At 40.2% G+C, this 21,814-nt stretch overlaps 1 protein-coding gene across 1 annotated transcript; it reads left to right on the top strand.

Annotated features, from left to right (window-relative positions):
* Positions 1-4,245: 4,245 nt before the first annotated feature.
* LOC121403675 (protein kinase C delta type-like) lies at positions 4,246-14,441 on the top strand. Its single transcript, XM_041591484.1, has 11 exons — positions 4,246-4,258; positions 5,769-5,873; positions 7,924-8,028; positions 9,008-9,108; positions 9,524-9,730; positions 10,361-10,452; positions 11,178-11,240; positions 11,342-11,480; positions 11,753-11,944; positions 13,115-13,243; positions 14,152-14,441. Exons 1-11 carry the CDS (start codon positions 4,246-4,248, stop codon positions 14,260-14,262), a joined length of 1,257 nt encoding a protein of 418 aa, XP_041447418.1. The 3' UTR covers positions 14,263-14,441.
* The last annotated feature ends 7,373 nt before the right edge of the window (positions 14,442-21,814 follow it).

The following is a 21,814-nucleotide window of genomic DNA, read 5'->3' as shown; positions in this document are numbered from 1 at the left end:
CCCATCGCAACAGGTGTTAAACTATAGAGGAAGCAGACCCTGCAATTGTGGGGGACCCCATAGGTATAGGTGGGCCAGTGGGACAGCACTGTGTGTTTTTGCTGTCAGGGGGTATAGCTCAATGATAAGAGTATTTGACTGCAGTTTAAGAGGGCTCAGGTTCAAATCCAAGTGTTCCCTTTATAATAAAAAGATGTAAATCGACATCTAAGCAAAGTGGTCATGGAATAATGATGTATTTAAGCCAGTGGTGTAACTATAGAGGAAGGGGAACTGCTGGATCATCTTCCTCTGCAAGGACTCTGTTCACTCAGGTGGGGAGGCAGGGGGTCGGTAGGTTGCAGTGCCCCCAAACACTGAATGAGATCTGACTACATGTGAAGTGAAACAAAAAGCTATAAACCCATCTTTGTAATATTTAATACACTAAGCAGCAATGTTTATTTGCCTTCTGCCCCGTATTTTTTTTTATAATATTCTTATATTTTACAAGAGGTTGCACTTTATTTATTATATTATACTTTAGCTGCACAGGCTTGAGGGATGACATGGCCCAATACACCTGCAGGCACTGCATCCCATTGAAATACATAATAATGTCATGTTTTTACATCATGAGCAGCAGCCAAGGTGATCCTCAGGTACATACTATAAACAAGGCCTCACACTCACTTTCCCAATGTTTGAGCTCACCTCTTATACAGCACACCATTTGATTACCTACAGCTAGAGCCACCATTAGAAATTACAGGTCTCCATACAACAACATTTTCTGGTGGCCAAGCCCCCCCATCCCGTACAAGTTAAAAATGCCATTGGTGGTCAAGGGCTCCCATAGAAAAAATCATTGACTGTTAGTGGCCCCATATAAAATGTAAAAAAACATTGGTGCTAGGGGTTTAATGAAAAAAAAAACCATTGGTGTTCAGTGGAACTTACCTTAGGTTCTTCTTCTTTGTCTTCGGGCGATGGCAGATTCTTCAGCTTTGTTCTACGGGATTTTGGCTCCTTTCAGCATCGGGTCTTTTCGCCGCTTCAGGTCTTTCTGCTATGTCCCCCTGAGCAGCGGCAAGGGAAAGAAGATTTACATGCATACCTCCCAACTGTCCCATTTTTTGGCAGGACAGTTACGATTATCATAGCTCAACCGGCAGCACGTAAATACTTTTGTAACAATTTAAGATAAGCAAAGAAACAACCTGCCAAATTGTTTTGTCCCTCTTTCTCTTCCTAAAATGTTGGGGGGATTGTACATGGAGTGGCTTGGAGGAAGGTACTGGGGAAGAGGTACATGTTGGGGAGTGGTGTGTGACTGGGTGATTCTCAGTGCTGTGGAGCCTCCGTGGCTAGGGTGGTTTGCCCTCAAAGTGGCAGAGCCCACGGGTCACTGACACTGAGAGTGGGAACCTAGATTTAGAATGGACGATCTTCTCCAAAGAAATAGAATTAAGAATAGATGGTCCCTTTATATAAAAATATAATATAATCTTATGGGACAAGATTTATGCTAATGATACGTTCAATTAAATATTTATTGCCTTCATTCACAAGAACGTTTCTCTATTTATTTTTGCATTGTCAGGTTTTAACGTGTAAGGAAAGAATAACAGGTCTATTTATTTTATTTTACTTTATTATTATTAATCTAATATTTTAATATTTTATGTTATCTGTATTTTCCTTTTTTTTTATAACATTTTTCATGTCAAATGTTCTGACCGTTATGCTTAAGAATATTTCTTTTGCTCCTTGTTGAAACATTGTATGTTTAACATTTTGTCAAATTCTTGTATTTTAATGAAAATCTCAATAAAAAGAATTTCAAAAGAAAGAAAGAGAGTGGGAACCATTGTGTCCTTGTGCTTCTTCATTCCTGATGCTGCCATTCCAACAATGTAAAAAAAGATGTTTCTAGTAATTCACTGAGGTATTTTGGGGGTTTGGTGATGAAGTGGATAAGGCCACTGTATGAACTTGATGGCACCTCATAAAGATTTTATTCCCTACCACCCACATATCCCTCTGTACCCCTGGCAGGCTTAGAACCAGTGTCTATAAATTACTCACTAACCCTATAAGAGTTGATACCAGCCCATATCTCCCGCATTAACCCTGGCAGTGGATCATGTGACTAGGAGCGAGAGAGTGGCATCTGCATCCTGCATCACTCTGTCACCCCCCACCTCTTCAGAGCCGTTAGCAACCCGTGACGCAACATCGCTCCTTCCCACCAACAACCCACTCCTACGCAAACACACTTACCACCATGGCCCTTACTCTGAGCGCTGTGAAGCAGTTGGGATGTGTGCACAAGCGCAGTTTGACTGAAAGCAAGTGGCTTCCTTCGCGCTTCGTATCTTAAGGGAGGCCCGGTTCTATAGAGAGTGCAGTGCGGCTGGACCACCCTTTAACCTTGGACTTTGCTGAACCCAGGACAACTGTCTACGCTGTGCCTCCCTGATGGCGGCCTTTCTTTTTCATCTTTAAATCTTTCATTCAGCCCAATGCCTGGTTGCTAGGTTAAATTGCTCGTTAGCAACCACATAGCTGCTGAAAACTGAAACTGTGAAACTGCTGAACAAAAAAGCTAAATAATTAAAAAACCCTATCACATAAAAAAAATTAAGTCCAATGGTTAATTGTCTCAGGATGTCACTGTCTGCATCATACAAAATGTAATTTAAAGGGGTTGTTCACCTTTGAGTTAACTTTTAGTATCATGTAGAGAGTGGTATTAGGAGAATTTCTTCATTATTTATTATTTGTAGTTTTTTGGTTATTTAGATGTTTATTCAGTAGCTCTTCAGTTTGCAGTTTGGTTGCTAGGCTCCAGATTACTCTAGCAACCATGCCCTGATTTGAATAAGAGACTAGTATTGGGCCTGAATAGAAAGATGAGTTATAAAAAGTATCAATAACAATAAATGTGCAGCCTTACAGAGCATTTGCTTTTAGATGGGGTCAGTGATCCCATTTGAAAGCTGGAATAAGTCAGAAGAAAATAGTAAATAATTTAAAAAAAAAGACCAATTGAAAATTTGCTTAGAATTTGCCATTCTACAACATACCAAAGTTAACTTGAAGGTAACCCACCCCTTTAAAAGATAAACAATCCCTTTTAAAGGAGAAGGAAAAACCAAAAGTCGGTCACCCCCAAGTGATTATATTTACTTACCTGACACCCTGAGCCGGTGCTCCTCTATCAGGAGAAAACTGCACGGGTCTGAGGTTCTTCCAGTGAGCACCACGGAGTGATCCTCTTCCTTCTTCTTCTTTCTTCAAACTTCCCGGGTCAGACATATGCAGTAGAACAAAATAGGCGACCTCTTTGTTAAAGTTTCAGCTTTTCACTCTACTGTGCATTTGCACAAGCACGATCAAACAAGACGCCAGAAGCTGATCATTCTGTGGTGCTCGCTGGAAGTACCCTGGGCTGGTATAGGTTTTTGCTGATAGAACCAACGTCTGGGGTGTGAGTAAATACAATCACTTGGGGTGCCTAACTTTTGGCACCCCCAAGTAAAGAGTGCCTTTCTTTCTCCTTTAACACCTAGGGCCCATATACGAGTGTCTCCTCTCCCTCTTTGAAGGTGTATCATCCCAGAGCTCATACCATGATAGTGCCCCCTCCAGAGTCCATAGTGTTCCCTGTCCCTCAAGGTGTAGGATCCAGTGACCATATATTTATACTGTTCTCTGTCCCCAATAATATAGGAACCCAGAGTGTAAATAATTACAGTAGCCACTGTCCCTCAAAGCATATGATTCCATACACCATATATTCTGTGGAGCAGCATATGAGCTTGCACTCGACAATGGCTATGACATACAGGCCGGCCTTATATGTTTTGTGCCACCTGGCATTTTATCACAGGAGCCATCAGGCAGTATGCATAAATCAGTGTAGCTGGCTTTATTTTTTATTGCTTTCCCACAGAATTTAAGCATCTTTAAGGGTCCTTTACAGATAGGCGAATCACCACCCTTGAGAATTTTTTCTAACAAGAATTCCTGCGTTATGGTTGACACTCTGGGAATGGCGCCCACCTCAATTGTGCCTGATGCATCCAAGCACGGGGTGGGAATTGTATCACATATAAGAAGGCTTGGCAAATTTTCTTTTGAATAATGCCATTCTCATATGTGTTCTTTTTAATGACTTTATAGTCATATTTCATCTAATATTGGTGAACTGCAGATTTCTATGTCTAATCCTGCTTGTGGTTAATAATCATGACATGAATAATGAAGATAAATGGTGAGTTATAATATCCATTAGCTGGAACAGGTAAAGGGGAAATCTCTCATAGGGCAATATCCCATAAAGATCTATATGTGGTAAATGGCTATAATGAGTGGCAGGTAAGAGGATATTGGATTCTACCTGGGTGTTTGGAAGAGTTTTACTCATTTACAAAGTTTAGAAGTTTAGAAAGAATTCCCTAAAGAACTTATGTTGACCATGCTGTGTTGTGTATACTTGTTGTGTATTCAATTGCTGCTCAGGCTCAAGTGACACATGCCACTCAGACACCAGCTCTCAGAAGCCAACTGTCACAACTGTCATTTAGTGAGTGTGCAGTGACTGCAGGAGCTTGTGTGAGTTGGAGAGAGTTTTTGGAGATTACAGCGATAGAAGAAGAGATTTGAGCAGAAAAGTGAGTTTGTAGTGCGGAGGAAGAAGATAGCAGCAGAAGAAAAAATGTTTACTGTATACAATATATTTTGGGTACCAGTGTGCGCTCCCTTTCAATGGGTATAATTCTCTTTGGAGCCAGTATATGTTGGCACCATAAAGTGCTTGGGGTACCTGTGACAACTGCCTTTGACTGTATTTAATGTACCACTGGGTTTCACTGTAGGTAACATTATTGGGGTGGCAGTAACCGTTGCTTTGTACTGTATATAATGTAATTGTTGTGCCAGTAACCACAGCCTCTCCTTATATATAATGTGCTCTGCTGCCTCTGATTGTATAAAATGTATTTGGGTTGCCTGTGTCTGCTGTCTCTTATGTTATATAATATATTTTGGGTGCTAATAACCTCTGGCATTTAGCGTATAATGTGGGAAAGTATCCACTCCCCCCATATGCTTGGGCTGGCAGTAGCCACTTAGGCTGAAGCTGTTACTTGCCATTTAGGCACAGCCTTTCTTGTGCAACTCAGGATCAGATTGTCACTCACCAGTTTTTCAACCAACATCACGAAAGGATCCACTCCCCCCATATGCTTGGGCTGGCAGTAGTCATTAAGGCTAAAGGTGTTACTTGCCGTTTTATGAGTCCAACTCAGGATCAAATTGTCATTCACCAGTTTTTCAACCACTGGAAAGAACATTTTCACACTTTATTTATAAAGGAGCAGAGGCAAGAATAGAAACCTGTGCCCCTTCGCTCTCAATTCCAGAGCAATTGTACCTAGAGTGCAGCGTGTGGTGCTGGCAGCTGCAACATTTATACAACAAATGTTCTTTGCACAAATTTTTTGCAAATTGCCGACCAGGCACCCTAGGCAACCTGGCTAGCCACCTCACTCCCCCACCTCTTGCACAAGCGAGGGGAGGCAACAGATGGGAGGGAGGTAAGAGTGGCAGTGAGCAGTGAACACGCATTAGGAGTAGGCAGAAGCCACTTTTACCTGCCCAGCACCCCCCTATCATTGCATCCTAAGCAGGTGCTTCTCCTGCCCACCCCTAGTTCCGACCCTGAACGAGTCCCTGACTAAATTAGAAATTAGACAGTCACAAAGTGATTTTTATTCTTTTAGCAGGAAAAAAGATAAAACTGAAGGATTTAAGGATTTGCCTAGAACGTCTAAAGCAATATCCGCTGAGAAGAAAAAGATCGAGAAGTCCGGAGGAGAACCCAGCTGGTAAGGAGAACAAAACTTGAAAGATATTGATGTAGGACTTAAAGGGCTGCTCAACCAATATTGGAAAGCATCTTTCCAAAATACATTCATTACTAATGTCAGTGGTTGTATGGTCATTTATGGTAAATTTTAACCCCAGCCTTTCTTGTAATATTACTGCAGAAATGACCAATGAGCCCTCCACTAAAGGGGTTGTTCACCTATGAGTTAACCTTTAGTATAATGTAGAAAGTGATATTCTGAGACAATTTGCATTGGTTTAAGTTTTTTATTAGTTGTGGTTTTTGTTATTTACCTTTTCAGCAGCTCTTCAGTTTGCAATTTCTGCAAACTGGTTGCTAGGGTTCAAAATACCCTAGCAACAATACATTGATTTGAATGAGACAAGAAATATGAATAGGAGGGGCCTGAATTGGGTATAATACTCTTTGGAGCCAGTATATGTTGGCACCATAAAGTGCTTGGGGTACCTATGCCAACTGCCTTTGACTGTATTTAATGTACCTCTGGGTCTCACTGTAGGTAACGTTATTGGGGTGGCAGTAACCATTGCTTTGTACTGTATATAATGTAATTGTTGTGCCAGTGACCAAAGCCTCTCCTTATATATAATATTCTCTGTTTCCTCTGATTGTATAAAATGCATTTGGGTTGCCTGTGTCTGCTGCCTCTCATGTTATATAATATATTTTGGGCGCTAATAACCTCTGGCATTTACTGTATAATGTGGGAAAGTATCCACTCCCCCCATATGCTTGGGCTGGCAGTAGCCACTTAGGCTGAAGCTGTTACTTGCCATTTAGGCACAGCCTTTCTTGTGCAACTCAGGATCAGATTGTCACTCACCAGTTTTTCAACCAACATCACCAATGAGAAATAACATTTTCACACTTGGAGATTTATAAAAATCCTAGGATCAGAGGCAAAAAAAGAAACGTTTTCTCCTTAGCGCTGAAGTGCAGTGTGTGGTGCTGGCAGCTGCAACATGGGGATGCCCATTTATCAAAGGTTGAAATTTCAAAATCATGCGAGTCTTTAAAAACTCCCGTAAATTCCCATGAACTCGGATTCAGAATCTATTAAAAAAATTCGAATTTTTCAAACTCATGTGAGTAGGATCGGCCCGAAAACTCAAATTGAATTTGAATTGAATTCGTTTTAAAATTTAAAAACTTGATTCGAGTTTTTTTCTCTGAAAAAAACTTGAATGTCAGGAAGGCTGCAAACAACTCCAAAATGATCCCTGGACCTCTCCTATTGACTTGGTGGTGAATAGTCGAATCTGAGTTCTTTAAGGGCCAGTGTATGATAAATCTCGAAAATTTAAAAACTCTAATCGAATTTGAATAACTTCCCAGTCGAATTTGACAGTTTTGACCATAAAAAAACATGAAAATTTGAATTTAGAATTTTCAATTCGACCCATTTATAAAATCTGCCCCTCAAACAACAAATGCTCTTTGCACAAATTTTTTGCACATTGCCGATAAATGAGTCCAGTGCCAGGCCAAGCTGACCAGGCACCCTACACAACCCCGCCAGCTACCCTGCTCCCCCCTGAGAGGAGAACGACAAAGGTGATAGAGTATAGAGTGACATAGGGAGGGGAGAGTGACAGAGGGGAAGAGAAAGTGACAGAGGGAAAGTGACAGATGGGAGGGAGGCAAGAGTGACAGTGGGCAGTGAACAAGCACTAGGGGTAGGCAGAAGACACTTTTCAGGTACCTGCCCAGCACCCCCACTCAGTGGCGTAACTACCGGGGGAGCAGGGGGTGCGATTGGGCCAGGGCCCGCAACTCCTCAGGGCCCCCCGGTAGCTCACGCGCCACGAATTCCGGGCTGATTCCCGGCGGTTCCGGGAGTACGGAGGGGGCGGGAGCCCGGCTGCGTGTCCCGCGCCAGGGCCCGCCCCCCTCTAGTTTCGTCACTGCCCCCACTATTGTTGCACCCTAGGCAGGTGCTTCCTCTGCCCACCCCTAGTTGTGGCCTTGAAGGAGTCCCTGACTAAATTAGAAACTAGAGAGTCACAAAGTGATTTTTATTCTTTTAGCAGCAGAAAAGATAAAACTAAAAGATTTAAGGATTTGCCTAGAACGTCTCAAGCAATATCCAGTGAGAAGTAAAAGATCAAGAAGTCCGGAGGAGAACCCAGCTGGTAAGGAGAACAAAACTTGAAAGATATTGATGTAGGACTTAAATGGGGGCTCAACCCAAAACAGATCCCCACAGGCTCATTTTTTCAAAGCATCTTTCCATTATACATTCATTACTAATTTCAGTGGTTGTATGGTAATTTATGGTAAACTTTAACCCCAGCCTTGCTTTTAATATTACTGCAGAAATGACCAATGAGCCCTCCACTAAAGGGTTTGGTCGCCTTTGAGTTAACCTTTAGTATGATGTAGAAAGTGGTATTCTGGGACAATTTGCAATTGTTTTTTTATCTTGTATTATTTGTGTTTATGTAGCTTTTTATTCAGCAGCTCTGCAGTTTGCAATTTGTGCAAACGGGTTGCTAAGGTTCAATATACCCTAGCAACCATGCATTAGAATGAGACAGGGATATGAATAGGAAGGGCCTGAAAATACCAGTAATCAGAAGTAGCAGTAACAATAAATGTGTAGCTATACAAAGCATTTGATTTTTAGATGGGGTCAGTGACCCCCATTTGAAAGCTGGAAAGGGTCAGAAGAAGAAGGAAAATAATTACAACAATAAAAAATAAATACTGAAGACCAATTGAAAAATTGCTTAGACTTGATCATTATATAACATACTAAACGTTAACTCAAAGGTAAACCACCCCTTTAACCCTAGACATGCCATTAAGATCAATGCATCAATGGATAGATAGCTCACAGTGACTGTAATTTACAATCAAATGGTCTATAAATAATGTTTTGTTGCCCTGGGGGGCCTACTGTAAAATGATTGTTCTTTCCAACTTGACCACATACTGTACCAGGTCGCTGATTTGGGAATATACTACATAATAGGGACCATTGATGTGTATTAATTACGGGACATGACGACTGCACCTTAAATATAAGGACATTGTAATTATTTAACATAACATTCTATGTATCTTTATTGGATGAATTGAGTTGCATTGTCTTTTTTACAAATCCCCTAGGAGGAAAACAGAAGGTTAGAGAGGACGCCAAAACATCGCAGTACCTCGATATTAAAAATTACAGCCTTATTAAAGAACTAGGAGAAGGCAACTTCGGCAAGGTGAGTGATGAGCTTCTATTGGAAAATATATTGTAATGATCTGTAATGAAACCAAAAGGAGACAGAAATCACAAGAGAATTAAGCATGTAAATGTAAACTCTTCTCTGATCAGTGCAAGTACATGTGCTATATTTGCTGTAGAGAATATTTTCCCTTATCTAAATCTTCATTCCTATTGAAGAAGGATGGTCAGTCCCAGACAGGGCACACACGTGACTTTTCAATTTACCTTTTAAAGGGTAAATATATTTATATTAAAAAAGCACAAACAAATTAAATAAAACTGTCTCTATCATGTTAATTCATCCTATCCTGTCTCCTTTGACTGTCACATTATTGCCAGTACAAAAATGGGGGGCTATTAGGATAAAATGGAAATACTGAATATTTCATGGCTCATCATTTCCATATAAGAAACCCAGTAATATTTATTTCCTTCACACTCTTCTTTCCCAGGTGGTGTTGGCATCATATAAAATCAAGAACCAACTAACTGCAATCAAGATCATTGAGAAGCAGCAAGAGGAAGATTTCAAATATGTCAGACGAGAGGCATCGGTTCTCCAGATTGCTAGCGGATGCCCATTACTATGCCGGGCAATGGCAACATTCCAAACTAAGGTACAGGGTTGTGAGCTCTGCTAGGGTCTGTCTGCTTTTTGCACATATTATGCTGATAATAAAAGTATTTTATATGGCATATTTGTATTTAAACAGAGCCTTGCCACCTTGTTAGTGAATGTGATGCTACTACAGTAGTAGAGACCTCAGGATAAGCTGATATATTTATATAGATATAGCAGCCTATCCTGAGGTCTCTACTATATGTATATAAAACCACATATATAAAGTATAGCAGGACCCTATTCCAGTATCACTGACCCTGGGTATAAGGGGCCCAGTGGGGCTCCCGTGTGACCCTTGAGTATATGTGTTGGGGGGGTCAATGGTGACCCGTGAGTATGTGTGGCTGGATTTATGTGCGGAAGAGGCCCAGAAATCTTTTTTTTCCCAGGGAACCCCCAACTTTAAACCCCTGCCCATTATTATAATCTAGAATGCTGAGTTGGGGAACCAAAACTGCTATTAATATCAGTGTATTGTGTTCTGTCTAACCTGGAGTTATCTTAGTTTGTTGTAATTATTATGCTGTTTTGCATATTTTTGTATTAAATTATTAGAATGATCATGTTCCAATTTTGTCCTATCCATTTCTATGCTTCACCTTCTCCTTTCTGTTTTTATAACCAGTCGCTAATCCTGCTAGCCCTGGAGTACGTCAGTGGCGGAACACTGGAGAACATCATCGAGGACCGAGGACGTCTGAGTGACAAGCAAGTGCTGTAAGTAGCAAGCTCATTGAGACAGAAGTACCTAAAATACAATGGATATCTACCAGTCATGTAACACTATAAGTAACATGCTAGCAGGGCTGCCACCAGGGGGGACAGTTGTCCTGGGCCTGCAGGGTTTTGTGTCTAAGGGGGGCCTGAACCAATGAGGGTACAGAAAATCTGAATAGGAGAAAATTTTGCATGCACGTAGAAGCTGTCCTATTTTCTAAAGCTGGCAGAACACTGAAAGCAGGGGGGCCTGACTAATCAAGTAAGTGAAGCTTGGCAGGGGCCCCCTTAGACGAAAAACCCTGGCAAGCAATTTTTTAAAAATTTGGGGGGCCTGGCTACCAAGTTTTTTTTAACTTAAAGGAGGCCAACAATGGCTTTTTATAACTTATGGGTGAGGGGACCCAGGCCATCAATTTTCTTTTACTTGCAGGTGGGCCCCTGATCACTATTGGCTTTTTATAACATGTGAGAGGGGGCTGGCCACCAATGGCTTTTTATATCTTATGGGGGTTTAATATTTTAGCTCTGATATCTGTGGCCTTTTAACTGTGGGGTGGGGTGATTGAGATATGGGGTGGGGCTTGAGAGTGGATGGGGACCAGGGGGCCCGGAAAATGTTGCCGTACAGGGCAACAGGTACAACACAGAAACACTGCTCAAGCATATATTAAATGGTATGAGACGGGACTACAAGGTGATTTGTGTTTTCTTTTTTCTAAAAGGTTTTATGCTTCAGAATTAGTGGTGGGTATACAGTTCCTGCACAAGAACGGGATCATTCATCGGTAAGAAAAATTTAAATCCTCTCTCAAGTCTTTCACTGTTTATACATAGTTGTGTTTCTGGACAACATTCTAATATAGACTGTACCATGTATGTCTTACAGTGACCTCAAACCAGAGAACATATTGGTGGATGAACAGGGCCATGTGAAGATCGGCGATTTTGGCCTTGTTTGCACCGGTATGTATGGAGCAAACACACGGTGTGACTATTACGGAACACCAGGATACACGGCACCACAGGTGAGAATCTCAGTTCCTTTACATTTACACAATATTTCTTATTATTTTAAGTGACACTGATGTGTTACTCTACCACTTGGCACACTAACACTCTGAGCTTATTGGACTGCCAGAGCCAGCTAATCCTTCAGCCCATCCTGGGTAATTACATTTATAAATCTACTTTATTGGCCTTCATTCAAGCATCAGTTTGCCCATTCTGCAATCCCATATAGTAATCAGGGTTCTCAGTATGAGAACTTTTGGTAACTAATCTGTTATTTGTTGTCAAGGTTTTATTAGAGGAGCCATACGACGCTGGAGCTGACTGGTGGTCTTTCGGAGTCATCTTGTATGAAATGGCCACCAATAGGTTACCATTCTCACCGAAGGGAAACTTGAAAAAACAGGTAGAAAGCATTATCAACAAAGAGCCTGAATATCTAGACTCCCTTTCTACCAAACTGCGTGACCTCATAAAACAGGTTAGTAAAATCAGAATGAACATTTAGTAAATGCTATTTTTTTTTTAACAATTATTTTTTGTTTTCACTTTTCCAAAAATAAATAAACAGAAAAGAAAGTAAATGCTACTATTAAAAGGGTGGTTCACCTTTAAGTTAACCTTTAGTATGTTATAGTATGGCTAATTCAAATTAACTTTTCAAGTGATCTTCATTTTTTTTAGTTTTTGTTTGTTTTATTTGCCTTTTTCTTCTGACTCTTTCCAGCTTTAAAATGGCTGACCCCATCTTAAAAACAAACACTCTGTAAGGCTATAAATGTATTGTTATTGCTACTTTGTATTATTCATCTTTATATTCAAGCCTTCTCCTATTCATATTCCAGTCGCTTATTCAAATCATTGGTTGCTATGATAATGTGGACCCTAGCAACTAGACAACTGACATTTCAAACTGGAGAGCTGCTGAATATAAAGCAAAAAAACACAAATATAAAATGAAAACCAATTGCAAATTGTACCAGAATATCAATCTCTACATCATACTAAAAGTTAACTCAAAGTTGAACAGCCCCTTTAATATAAAGTTATAAAAATGTATTTTGTTTTTGATATAGCAGTTTTTAAGGTATTTAGTTTAGTTTAGTATTTAGTAATTTGTTATGGTGGAATGTTGGCATAGGAAGCACCAATCTGTGGCCTGTTGTAGGAGTAGTAAAATTGTTTCCATTAGTCAGATGACCCTCACTGGTATAGCTTCTAGGTAGTGTGGTATCAAGTGTGGAAGGAAAAAAGTGCATTTAGAACCCGGGTTGAAATGTCTCCAGAAGAAGGTCACTCTATAATGGACATTCATGAGTGAGGGCAAAATGTAGTAATAAGTGATGACGTAGGGCAAAAATTAGAGGTTTAGCCTGCTGAGTAGCCTTAAGCACCATTATAAGGAGAGCTTGTGGCATTAGATCTCTGCTGGTTTTTACCAGATTTTTATCTGCCAGGCCCTTATGTGCAGAGCTTTTCTGGTACTTGATGATATTCTGGATACCAACCAAGGTCACAAGGCATAACCTAGGACCAATTATAGAATTTTTATATGTAAATGTTTTACTGTATGGAAGGTAGAAAAATATATGCAATATATTATTGTTATTATTATTATTATTATTAAATACATGTTCATTATTTGCTTTAGCTCTTGAAGAAGAAGGCCAACCAACGCCTTGGGGTGAATGGCAACATCCGGGATCACCCGTTTTTTTCCACTGTCGATTGGTCAAATGTGGAGGAAAGAAGATTAAAGCCTCCTATAAAACCAAGTCATGTAAGTGCATAACTGTGATCACATTCACCCAGAAGGGAATCATTACCTCTTCACACTTAGGGGCAAATAGCGTCAATTCGCTAGCGTTGGTCATTTTCGTTACTTTGCAAATTCACTGGCGTAAATTCGCTACTGTTACTTCGCATACCGCGAATTTGCACAGCGGACGTAACTACGCAAATTCACTAAAGCGCGCATTGTACTGAACGCTACCTTTTACGCTAGACTTCCTTCGCCACCTCAGACCAGGCGAAGCGCAATAGAGTAGATAGGGATTGCTTCAAAAAAAGTTAAAATTTTTACTAAATCCCAAAAAACGCTGGCTTTTTTTCTATATTATGGGTGATAGGCTGAAAAAGATTGAAAAAAATTTTGGGGCTCCCCTCCTTCCTCCCTACATTTCCTAACTCATGGCAACTTAACTATACAATGGGCACATGTGTAGGGCAAAATAACAATTTTATTTGATGTTTTGAAGGTTTCCCAGGCATTTGTAGTGATTCTACGTATTCCTCCATTGAAATTTGATTTTGGCGCCGTATGTAAATTTACCATCGCTAGCGTAACTTCGCAACCTTATGCTACCCCTGAGCGCAACTTCGGATTTTAGTGAATTTGGCGAAGTTACGCCTGGCGAATCTTAGTGAATTTGCCCCTATGAGCCACTACCAGAGCAGTACTGTATCTATTCTTACAGTGGCTCCAGTGTTCTTTTATGTTTTGCACCAGATTTGCTTTACTAATCCTATATGCAGTAGTTTTTCATTGCATGAGTTCAGATAAAGCACATAGTTATTTCGGGGAGTTCAGGAAATCAGTCTGTTAAATGGCAATTTAGAATGTTAAATACCACCCTGGCTGAAGGGAATAATTATTGTATGACAATGTATTTTTATTATTCCTCATAGGAATCAGCCACGGGGTTCATCAAGAAATACATCCCATTCCCGAAAGAGGACCCCAGCGAGACCCGTATGCTCGAGGGGTTCAATTACGTGGACCAGAGCTGGCTGGAGTAATGAGTAGCTGTGCCGTCGGCAAGGTAAAATTTAAAATGGAGATGATATTTCTAGGAACCAATAGGTTAGATTAGACTATGGTTCTGAAATCTCTATTTCTTAATGAACCTAATGTGTAAGACTAGACCACCAAAGAATATGGCTTTGTACCCACTGTACAAATGTATCTTTTTCAGTCATCCAATTCAAGTACCGTGCAACATTCCACCAGAACACCACTAGCACCTCCACTGATTCATCCTGCATATCTGGTAATGTATGACATTCTGACAACAGCAAAGGTGAGCAAATACTGTTAATTACCATCTTACTGTCCTTACCTTACAATTACAACACCAGAAAAGGCACTTCTCCCCAAAATGCACCATCTTGCAGGTTAGTAGCACTGTGGCCAACATCACCACAGAAAGCACTTACAGCTGCATTTAATATCCCCAAGTGCTTTCTATGCCATTACCAACTTATGCAGCTGTTTTTTTCTTGTTCATAGTTTTGCACTTTTTAAGTTAAAATAAAAAAACAAAAAAACAAAAAAAAAATCCCCCCCATCCTCCCTAAGTTATACTATCCCCATCTTCCCATGTTAACCCTTTCCTTAAGGTTTAATAAAGCACAGCCTGTGACCTCCAGGATTTATCATTATCTGTGATGTCATCAGAGGGGGGGATAGGGGTGGGCATAGTTAGTGGCCTGTCACAAGCCACCAGCGGTACCCCTCTAATGACATCACAGACTACATGCTCAACTATCCTTTCATTTCTATCCCTTGCCAAGCACAGCCTGTTCCCCAGGCCTTATAAAGCACAGTCTGTTCCCCCCAGGTCTTATAAAGCACAGCCTGTTCCCCCCAGGTCTTATAAAGCACAGCCTGTTCCCCCCAGGCCTTATAAAGCACAGCCTGTTCCCCCCAGGTCTTATAGAGCACAGCCTGTTCCCCCCAGGTCTTATAAAGCACAGCCTGTTTTCCCCGGGATTTATAAAGCACAGCCTGTTCCCCCAGGCCTTAAAAAGTAGAAAAAAAACCTTTCCTTAAGGTTTAATAAAGCACAGCCTGTTCCCCCCAGGTCTTATAAAGCACAGCCTGTACCCACAGGTCTTATAAACACAGCCTGTTCCCCCCAGGCCTTATAAAGCACAGTCTGTTCCCCCCAGGTCTTATAAAGCACAGCCCCAGGTCTTATAAAGCACAGCCTGTTTCCCCCAGGATTTATAAAGCACAGCCTGTTCCCCCAGGTCTTAAAAAGTAGGAAAAAAAAACCCTTTACTTAAGGTTTAATAAAGCACAGCCTGTGACCTCCAGGCTTTAACATTATCTGTGATTTCATCAGAGGGAGGGATAGGGGTGGGCATAGCTAGTGGCCTGACACAAGCCACCAGCGGTACCCCTCTAATGATATCGCAGACTTCATGCTAAATTATCGTTTCATTTCAATTCCTTGCCAAGCACAGCCTTTTCCCCCAGGCCTTATAAAGCACCGTCTGTTCCTCCCAGGTCTTGTAAAGCACAGCCTGTTCCCCCCAGGTCTTATAAAGCACAGCCTATACCCACAGGTCTTATAAAGCACCGTCTGTTCCCCCCAGGTCTTATAAAGCACTGCCTGCTCCCTCCAGGTCTTATAAAGCACAGCCTGTTTCCCAGGCTTTATTATCATTTATGATGTCACCAGAGGGGGAGATAGGGGTGGGCATTGCTAGTGGCCCGTGACTGGATAAATTTCATTCTCTAGTCAATCACAAGCCACCAACGGTACCCCTCTAATGACATCACAAACTGCACCTGCCCCTGCCTTACCATCAATATTCGCTCTGACACCAGCCTTTCCATTATGCTATCAGAGACAATTCTCATCATTAGGATTAATTTCAGTACTAGGCATCATTGTCAGAGAGAAAAAGGGGAGTACATTAGTGTGCACTACTTTTCGACATTTTATGATAACTGCATTTACACAGGTACTTGGCTAAATACATTACCTATCTTTAAATCAAGAAGAATTTATCTGGCCTATCTTGGCTTTAAATGTATATGTCCCTTTTAAGAGGCATAAATAATGTCATGGAAGTGCTGGAATCTGCCCTGCCTCAACCATTCTGAGCCTTGAAATCTCAGGTAAGTAACGGAAGGTAATTGGCTCCTACTAGACAGAATTGTTTTTCAGCTAACCATGAATAGGAACGGATTAGGATCCCGAAAAAATCCTGGAAGTCACCAAACAAGATTGAGTACAGAGGGAAGGACGAGTGCAAAAAATGGAGGCCTCTATAAAAGACCAAAGACAGTCCTATTCCTATGTGGGTTCTTACCACATTATCTGAAATGAATGACTTTCTATTTGTGTGTTGTAAGGCTCTGTAATATATTCCTTTAATAAAGATTTCTCTGCTATCAGTTTTGGCTCAGTAGCATTCATTGCAAACCCTGACCGTAAGAGTAAGTTTTCAGCGTTAAAACATGAAATACTGCTGCCTTTTGCGTAAATTGGATCCCGAGATATGTCTCTACTTTCCTTTCTCCATGTACATGAGCCTTCGTTAAAGGATATGTCATTCCAAGCAACTTTCCATTATGTATTAACTGAGCATTTTAAATAGTTTCCAAGTTATTTGTAATTGTAATGGCAACTGAATCTCTGCCCAGCTGGTATTGACTCTTGAAACAATTAAGATGTGGGATTATCTGAGTTGCACCATGCTGTATTCATGTATTCATTGAAATGGGGAGTTCTAAGTTTTAAGCTCAGCCAAGCAGTCCCAAGAGCAGAAATATCCTTGATTTCATAAAAGGGTCAGTAAGTCTGTTCCTTCCATGTACAGTACATGATACTATGAACAGCTCTGCTTTTTTTTGCATTGGGGTCAGCCTTGTACATGACATAGGGTCACAACTCAACATACTGTAACCAGGTCCTTATTTATTATAATATTTTCTCAGAAAAATTGGATCAATAGCAGTGTATAATAAATGGTTATGCTGTCCAATTGCCATAATTAATGTCATTTAGCAACACTGTTTTTTTACATAGTTCACATGGTACAGATCTGTATATTACACTTTGTCATGCTGTATGATGGAGGAATTGAACTGCCATACAGGCAGTTAAAGGTTTAAACACATGAACTGCGGCTGTGATCTCTATACTGTGCATAGCAAGTAATGTCTAATCACTTGCTAAACTACAACTCAAGCATCCTATCAGTTGTATTACAGGAATAGGACCTGTTCTCCAGGGACTTTTTTTTCTAGATAACGGATCTTTCCATAATTTGGATCTTCATACCTTAAGTCTACTAAAAAATCATTTAAACATTAAGTAAACCCAATAGGCTGGTTTTGCTGGTATCTTAGCTTCGATAAAGTACCTACTGTTTTTTTGTTACAGAGAAAAAGAAAATCATTTTTTATAATATGGATAAAATGGAATCTATATAAGACTGCCTTTCCATAATTCGGAACATCACCACTAAGTGAACACTGGGCCTAGCCCAGACAGTTGATTCTACTTTAGAGCTGTATCAGGGCAGTTACCCACAAATTAGTGGGTATTTGGGTGGAAAGTCTCTGACCGTATGGGCAGTCCATGGGTCCCCAGCTCCACCACAGGCTCTTATATAACCTTCCTCCCCTCATTTATGACCTTGTTGATCCACCTCAGGAGTGATGTCACTTTCAGCCAACTGTGACATCACTTCCGGTTCCATGGGTCCTGGGACGGGTTAGAAATTGATAACTTGCAGGTAGGGGCAGGCAGAAGGGGCAGTCAAGGAGCCTTGCGGGTCAGTGGTCTGATCAGGGAACAGCTCTGCTCAACTGGTCCTGTACAGGATTCTGTTGAGTGTTTTTAAATACAGAAATGATCCTTATATTTTACAATACTGGGCTTAGCCAGAAGTTTTTACAGTTCCAGCAGTATTGGGACATTGCAAACTATGCAAATGTTTCTGTCCCACATACAGCCAAACGGAGTCATAATTAGATACTGTATGATCTGTATGACCGCAGAGGTCCCAGTTTAAATCAGGGGTCCCCTTCTCTTTCTTATACTAAATTAATGTCTATTAAATACATTATTCAATATAACTTATAATTCTAAAACTACCTGATGTTTAGGGATGAATTTTTTGTTGATGAGAAAATAATCAAGTTTTAATCTTTATTATTCCCACTGCAACAGGTGTTAAACTATAGAGGAAGCAGACCCTGCAATTGTGGGGGACCCCATAGGTATAGGTGGGCCAGTGGGACAGCACTGTGTGTTTTTGCTGTAAGGGGGTATAGCTCAATGGTAGAGGAGTATTTGACTGCAGATCATGAGGTCTCTGGTTCAGATCCAGGTGCCCCCCATTTATAATAAAAAGATATAAATCAACATCTAAGCAAAGTGGTCATGGAATAATGATGTATTTAAGCCAGTGGTGTAACTATAGAGGAAAGGGAACTGCTGGGTCATCTTCCTCTGCAAGCACTCTGTTCACTCAGGTGGAGAGGCAGGGGGTCGGTATGTTGCAGTGCAGGTTTGCAGTGCCCCCCAAACACTGAATGAGATCTGACTACATGTGAAGTGAAACAATAAGCGATAAACCCATCTTTGTAATATTTTATACATTAATACGTATATTTGGTGATAATCCTCGTTATTCAGTGCCTACCTCAGATGCAAGCAATGCTCTTTAACTACTGTTTTCCACAGAAATTCTGAGCAGTTTAAATATCTCTTATGGTTTTTAAAGCTGAAGTCTGTGGAAATTTTTGAAATGTCATTTATTGACAATGTGTAGGCATTGCTGCATTTATGGGTTTGTATTTTGCAGCATATCAGGAAACTATTTTGCAATTCATATATAATTTAAAGGGGTTGTTCACCTTCTGAAACTTTTTTCAGTTCAGTTATTTTTTAGCTTTTATATGTATGACTGCTTTTCTAATATATTTCTTATATATTTCTAATATTTCTTAAAATAAAAAAAATATGTATTTGATAAAATTAATCAGTATACTATTCCTTTATTAGTAAGAGAGTACATTGGGGTGAAGAGCCTAAAGCTGGGGGGGGGGACTGGGCTTTGCCATACCTTTATTAAACCATTATAAATTACAAATCACCTCTTTCTTGTTTTTTGTACTTCCTTCCCTGAATTAAAAAAATTGTTTGTTTGTTTACCTTTAACTTTTCTTTTAGTATGATGTAGAGAGTGATACAATATAAAGGTGAACCACCCTGTAAAGAGTAATATTAGTACCATAAAACTGCAGTTACAATGAAAATGAAAACTTTACAATTATGGGCTGTTCTAATCACTACTGCAGGGCTTCTCATTTTACTGCAATAGCTTCTCATGGATTTTCTCTCTCCCCAGGTACTGTACATTAGATAGTTTCAAGTAAGGGATGGATGCTGTAAGGGATGGATGCCTTTTGAGCAAGTGAGAATATATAACAATATTAATATGAACTTTCTAAGCACAACGTTTAGCGACTGAACCAATTCCTTGTAGCAGGTTGGGGCACTAAACCTTGGAAAATGTATTTTTAATTATTAGGAAAGCACCAAATAAATAATTTTTGGATTTGCCTGATTACACAATGCTCCACAAAAGATTTGGTTGATGACCAAACACTATACAAATTTGCATATTCATATTTTCATTAAAAAAATGTGAACAAAAATATTCATATTTAGAATTCAGAGCGTTAGAGTGACTTGTGTTCAACCAAAGCCAAACCCTAAGAATTCCCAAGCTCCACTGTCTTCTCTGCACTGTGCAAGCCAATAGGAAGCAATTATACACTGTGCCTAACTATGACATCACTGTTTATGAAAATAAACCATTTTCATAATAATATGCTTTTTTAGTAATATGTTCCATTGGGTACATAGAAAATTGCCATTTTAAAAAATAAGGGCCACCGCCTGGGATCATACGATTCACTGTGCACACAAACACACCAAATAAACCATACATGTTAGGTCACATTAGACAATTAACAGACAGAGTTCTGTCTTTTGCTTCCACACATCTTCCTGTTACAGTTAGAGCTGTGTTATTTCTAGTCAGGTGATCTCTGAGGCAGCACACAGACCATCACAAAATGTTGGTTCAAGGCAAGAGTTTGTAAAAGGGCAGTTTTTACTTAAATATTTATTCCAATTCTTTCATATGCCACTTAATTTGATATAAACTATCTGTTGCTTAAGTATTCATTTTGGGGGTAAAGTTTTCCTTTAAGCACCAAAAATACTTATTTTCAATTAACTCCCACTGCATATCACAGACAACCACTTTCATATCAGGATGACATTCCCCATGCACATGTCACAACACCTTTGGGCCTCCCCCCTGCCATGGGCTCTTGACTGAAGTACCCACTGATAGCCACCCTGCTCTTGCTATCAACCTCTTAAACAGAATAAGCCAGATAGCATATTTTGGGTATCAGATCTAAGCAGGAAAAACATCAAAACCATCAAAACCAAACATAGTGTATAAATCTATATATTCAGTAGGACATGTGGCAGGGGGTTGGGATCTGATGAGGAAAAATCCCAAAAACAGACATACATAGAAACATCATTTAAAATAGATTTTTTTGTACACATTTATGACATTATTATGAATTCTACACTGAATGATAAACGTGACGCCTGGTTTTCATCTGTTTATCAAGCCATAACTGAGCAACTTTACGCCGGTATTGGCTTCTGCACTAATTTTTATTATATTTTTTATTTTTATTATATTATTACATTGTACCAGTAAGCGAACAACTGGGGGCACCTTAAAACGTGGCACTTCCCTTTCTCTGATTTAAAGAAAAGTTAAATATAAAAATGCTAGAACTGTTTGAAGCCTGAACAGAAGTGATTAACATGAAACAGGGAGGAAAGCAGAGCAGCAGCCTGATTGTGCCAGTTAAGGTGGCCATAGGATCTGTGTGTCTATGGCCAGCTTTACTTTCATTCTCGCCCAGAGCCTGCCGGAGTCAGTCAATAGCTGAATAAGGGAACTAGACCAACTGAAAGTTAGCAGAGAGAGAGGAGCGTGGGGGGGGGGAAGAACCATCATTATTATCCTTTATATAGTGCATGGCTGCTCCAGTAGAACTAAATGAATAAGCACAGTTAACGTCAGGTAAAGTCAGAAAAAAAGGGACACATGCATAAAACATCAATTTCAGCCCATATCATGATGCAGAGCCTTAGCACAAGTGGGGAACAAGCAAAGACAAACAATTTTATCAGCAGAATCAGCAGTGAATTAAGAATGTTCCCAGGAGACTGACCTTCCATATAACCATACGTGTGTGGAAGACATATAGTATTGTATGAGCCGAGGCTGGGAGATATGGGCCTGTGCAGAAGCAATAACATACATACCTTGTAACAGTATTGTAACCAGATGGGCAGAGGAACTCCATGAGACAACAATTTATTGATGATACAGTGTGTTCCTTGATTCGTTCGCCATGCTTCATTTATAGCAGTAACAGAAGATGGGACATTCATCAGTATGCAACCTGTCTGTCCACATTCAGTCTGTACCTAAGCAGGTTATA

Source organism: Xenopus laevis, chromosome 4S (assembly GCF_017654675.1).
Source record: "Xenopus laevis strain J_2021 chromosome 4S, Xenopus_laevis_v10.1, whole genome shotgun sequence".
Taxonomy (NCBI): Eukaryota; Metazoa; Chordata; class Amphibia; order Anura; family Pipidae; genus Xenopus; species Xenopus laevis.
This window is presented reverse-complemented; position numbering and strand designations above follow the sequence as displayed.

Excerpts from the sequence above, each read along its gene's own strand:
- LOC121403675 (XM_041591484.1), top strand. Across the intron at positions 9,109-9,523 it reads GAGAAGGCAACTTCGGCAAG|AAACCCAGTAATATTTATTT; the intron begins GTGAGTGATGAG and ends TTTCCATATAAG. Across the intron at positions 13,244-14,151 it reads CTCCTATAAAACCAAGTCAT|GAATCAGCCACGGGGTTCAT; the intron begins GTAAGTGCATAA and ends TATTCCTCATAG.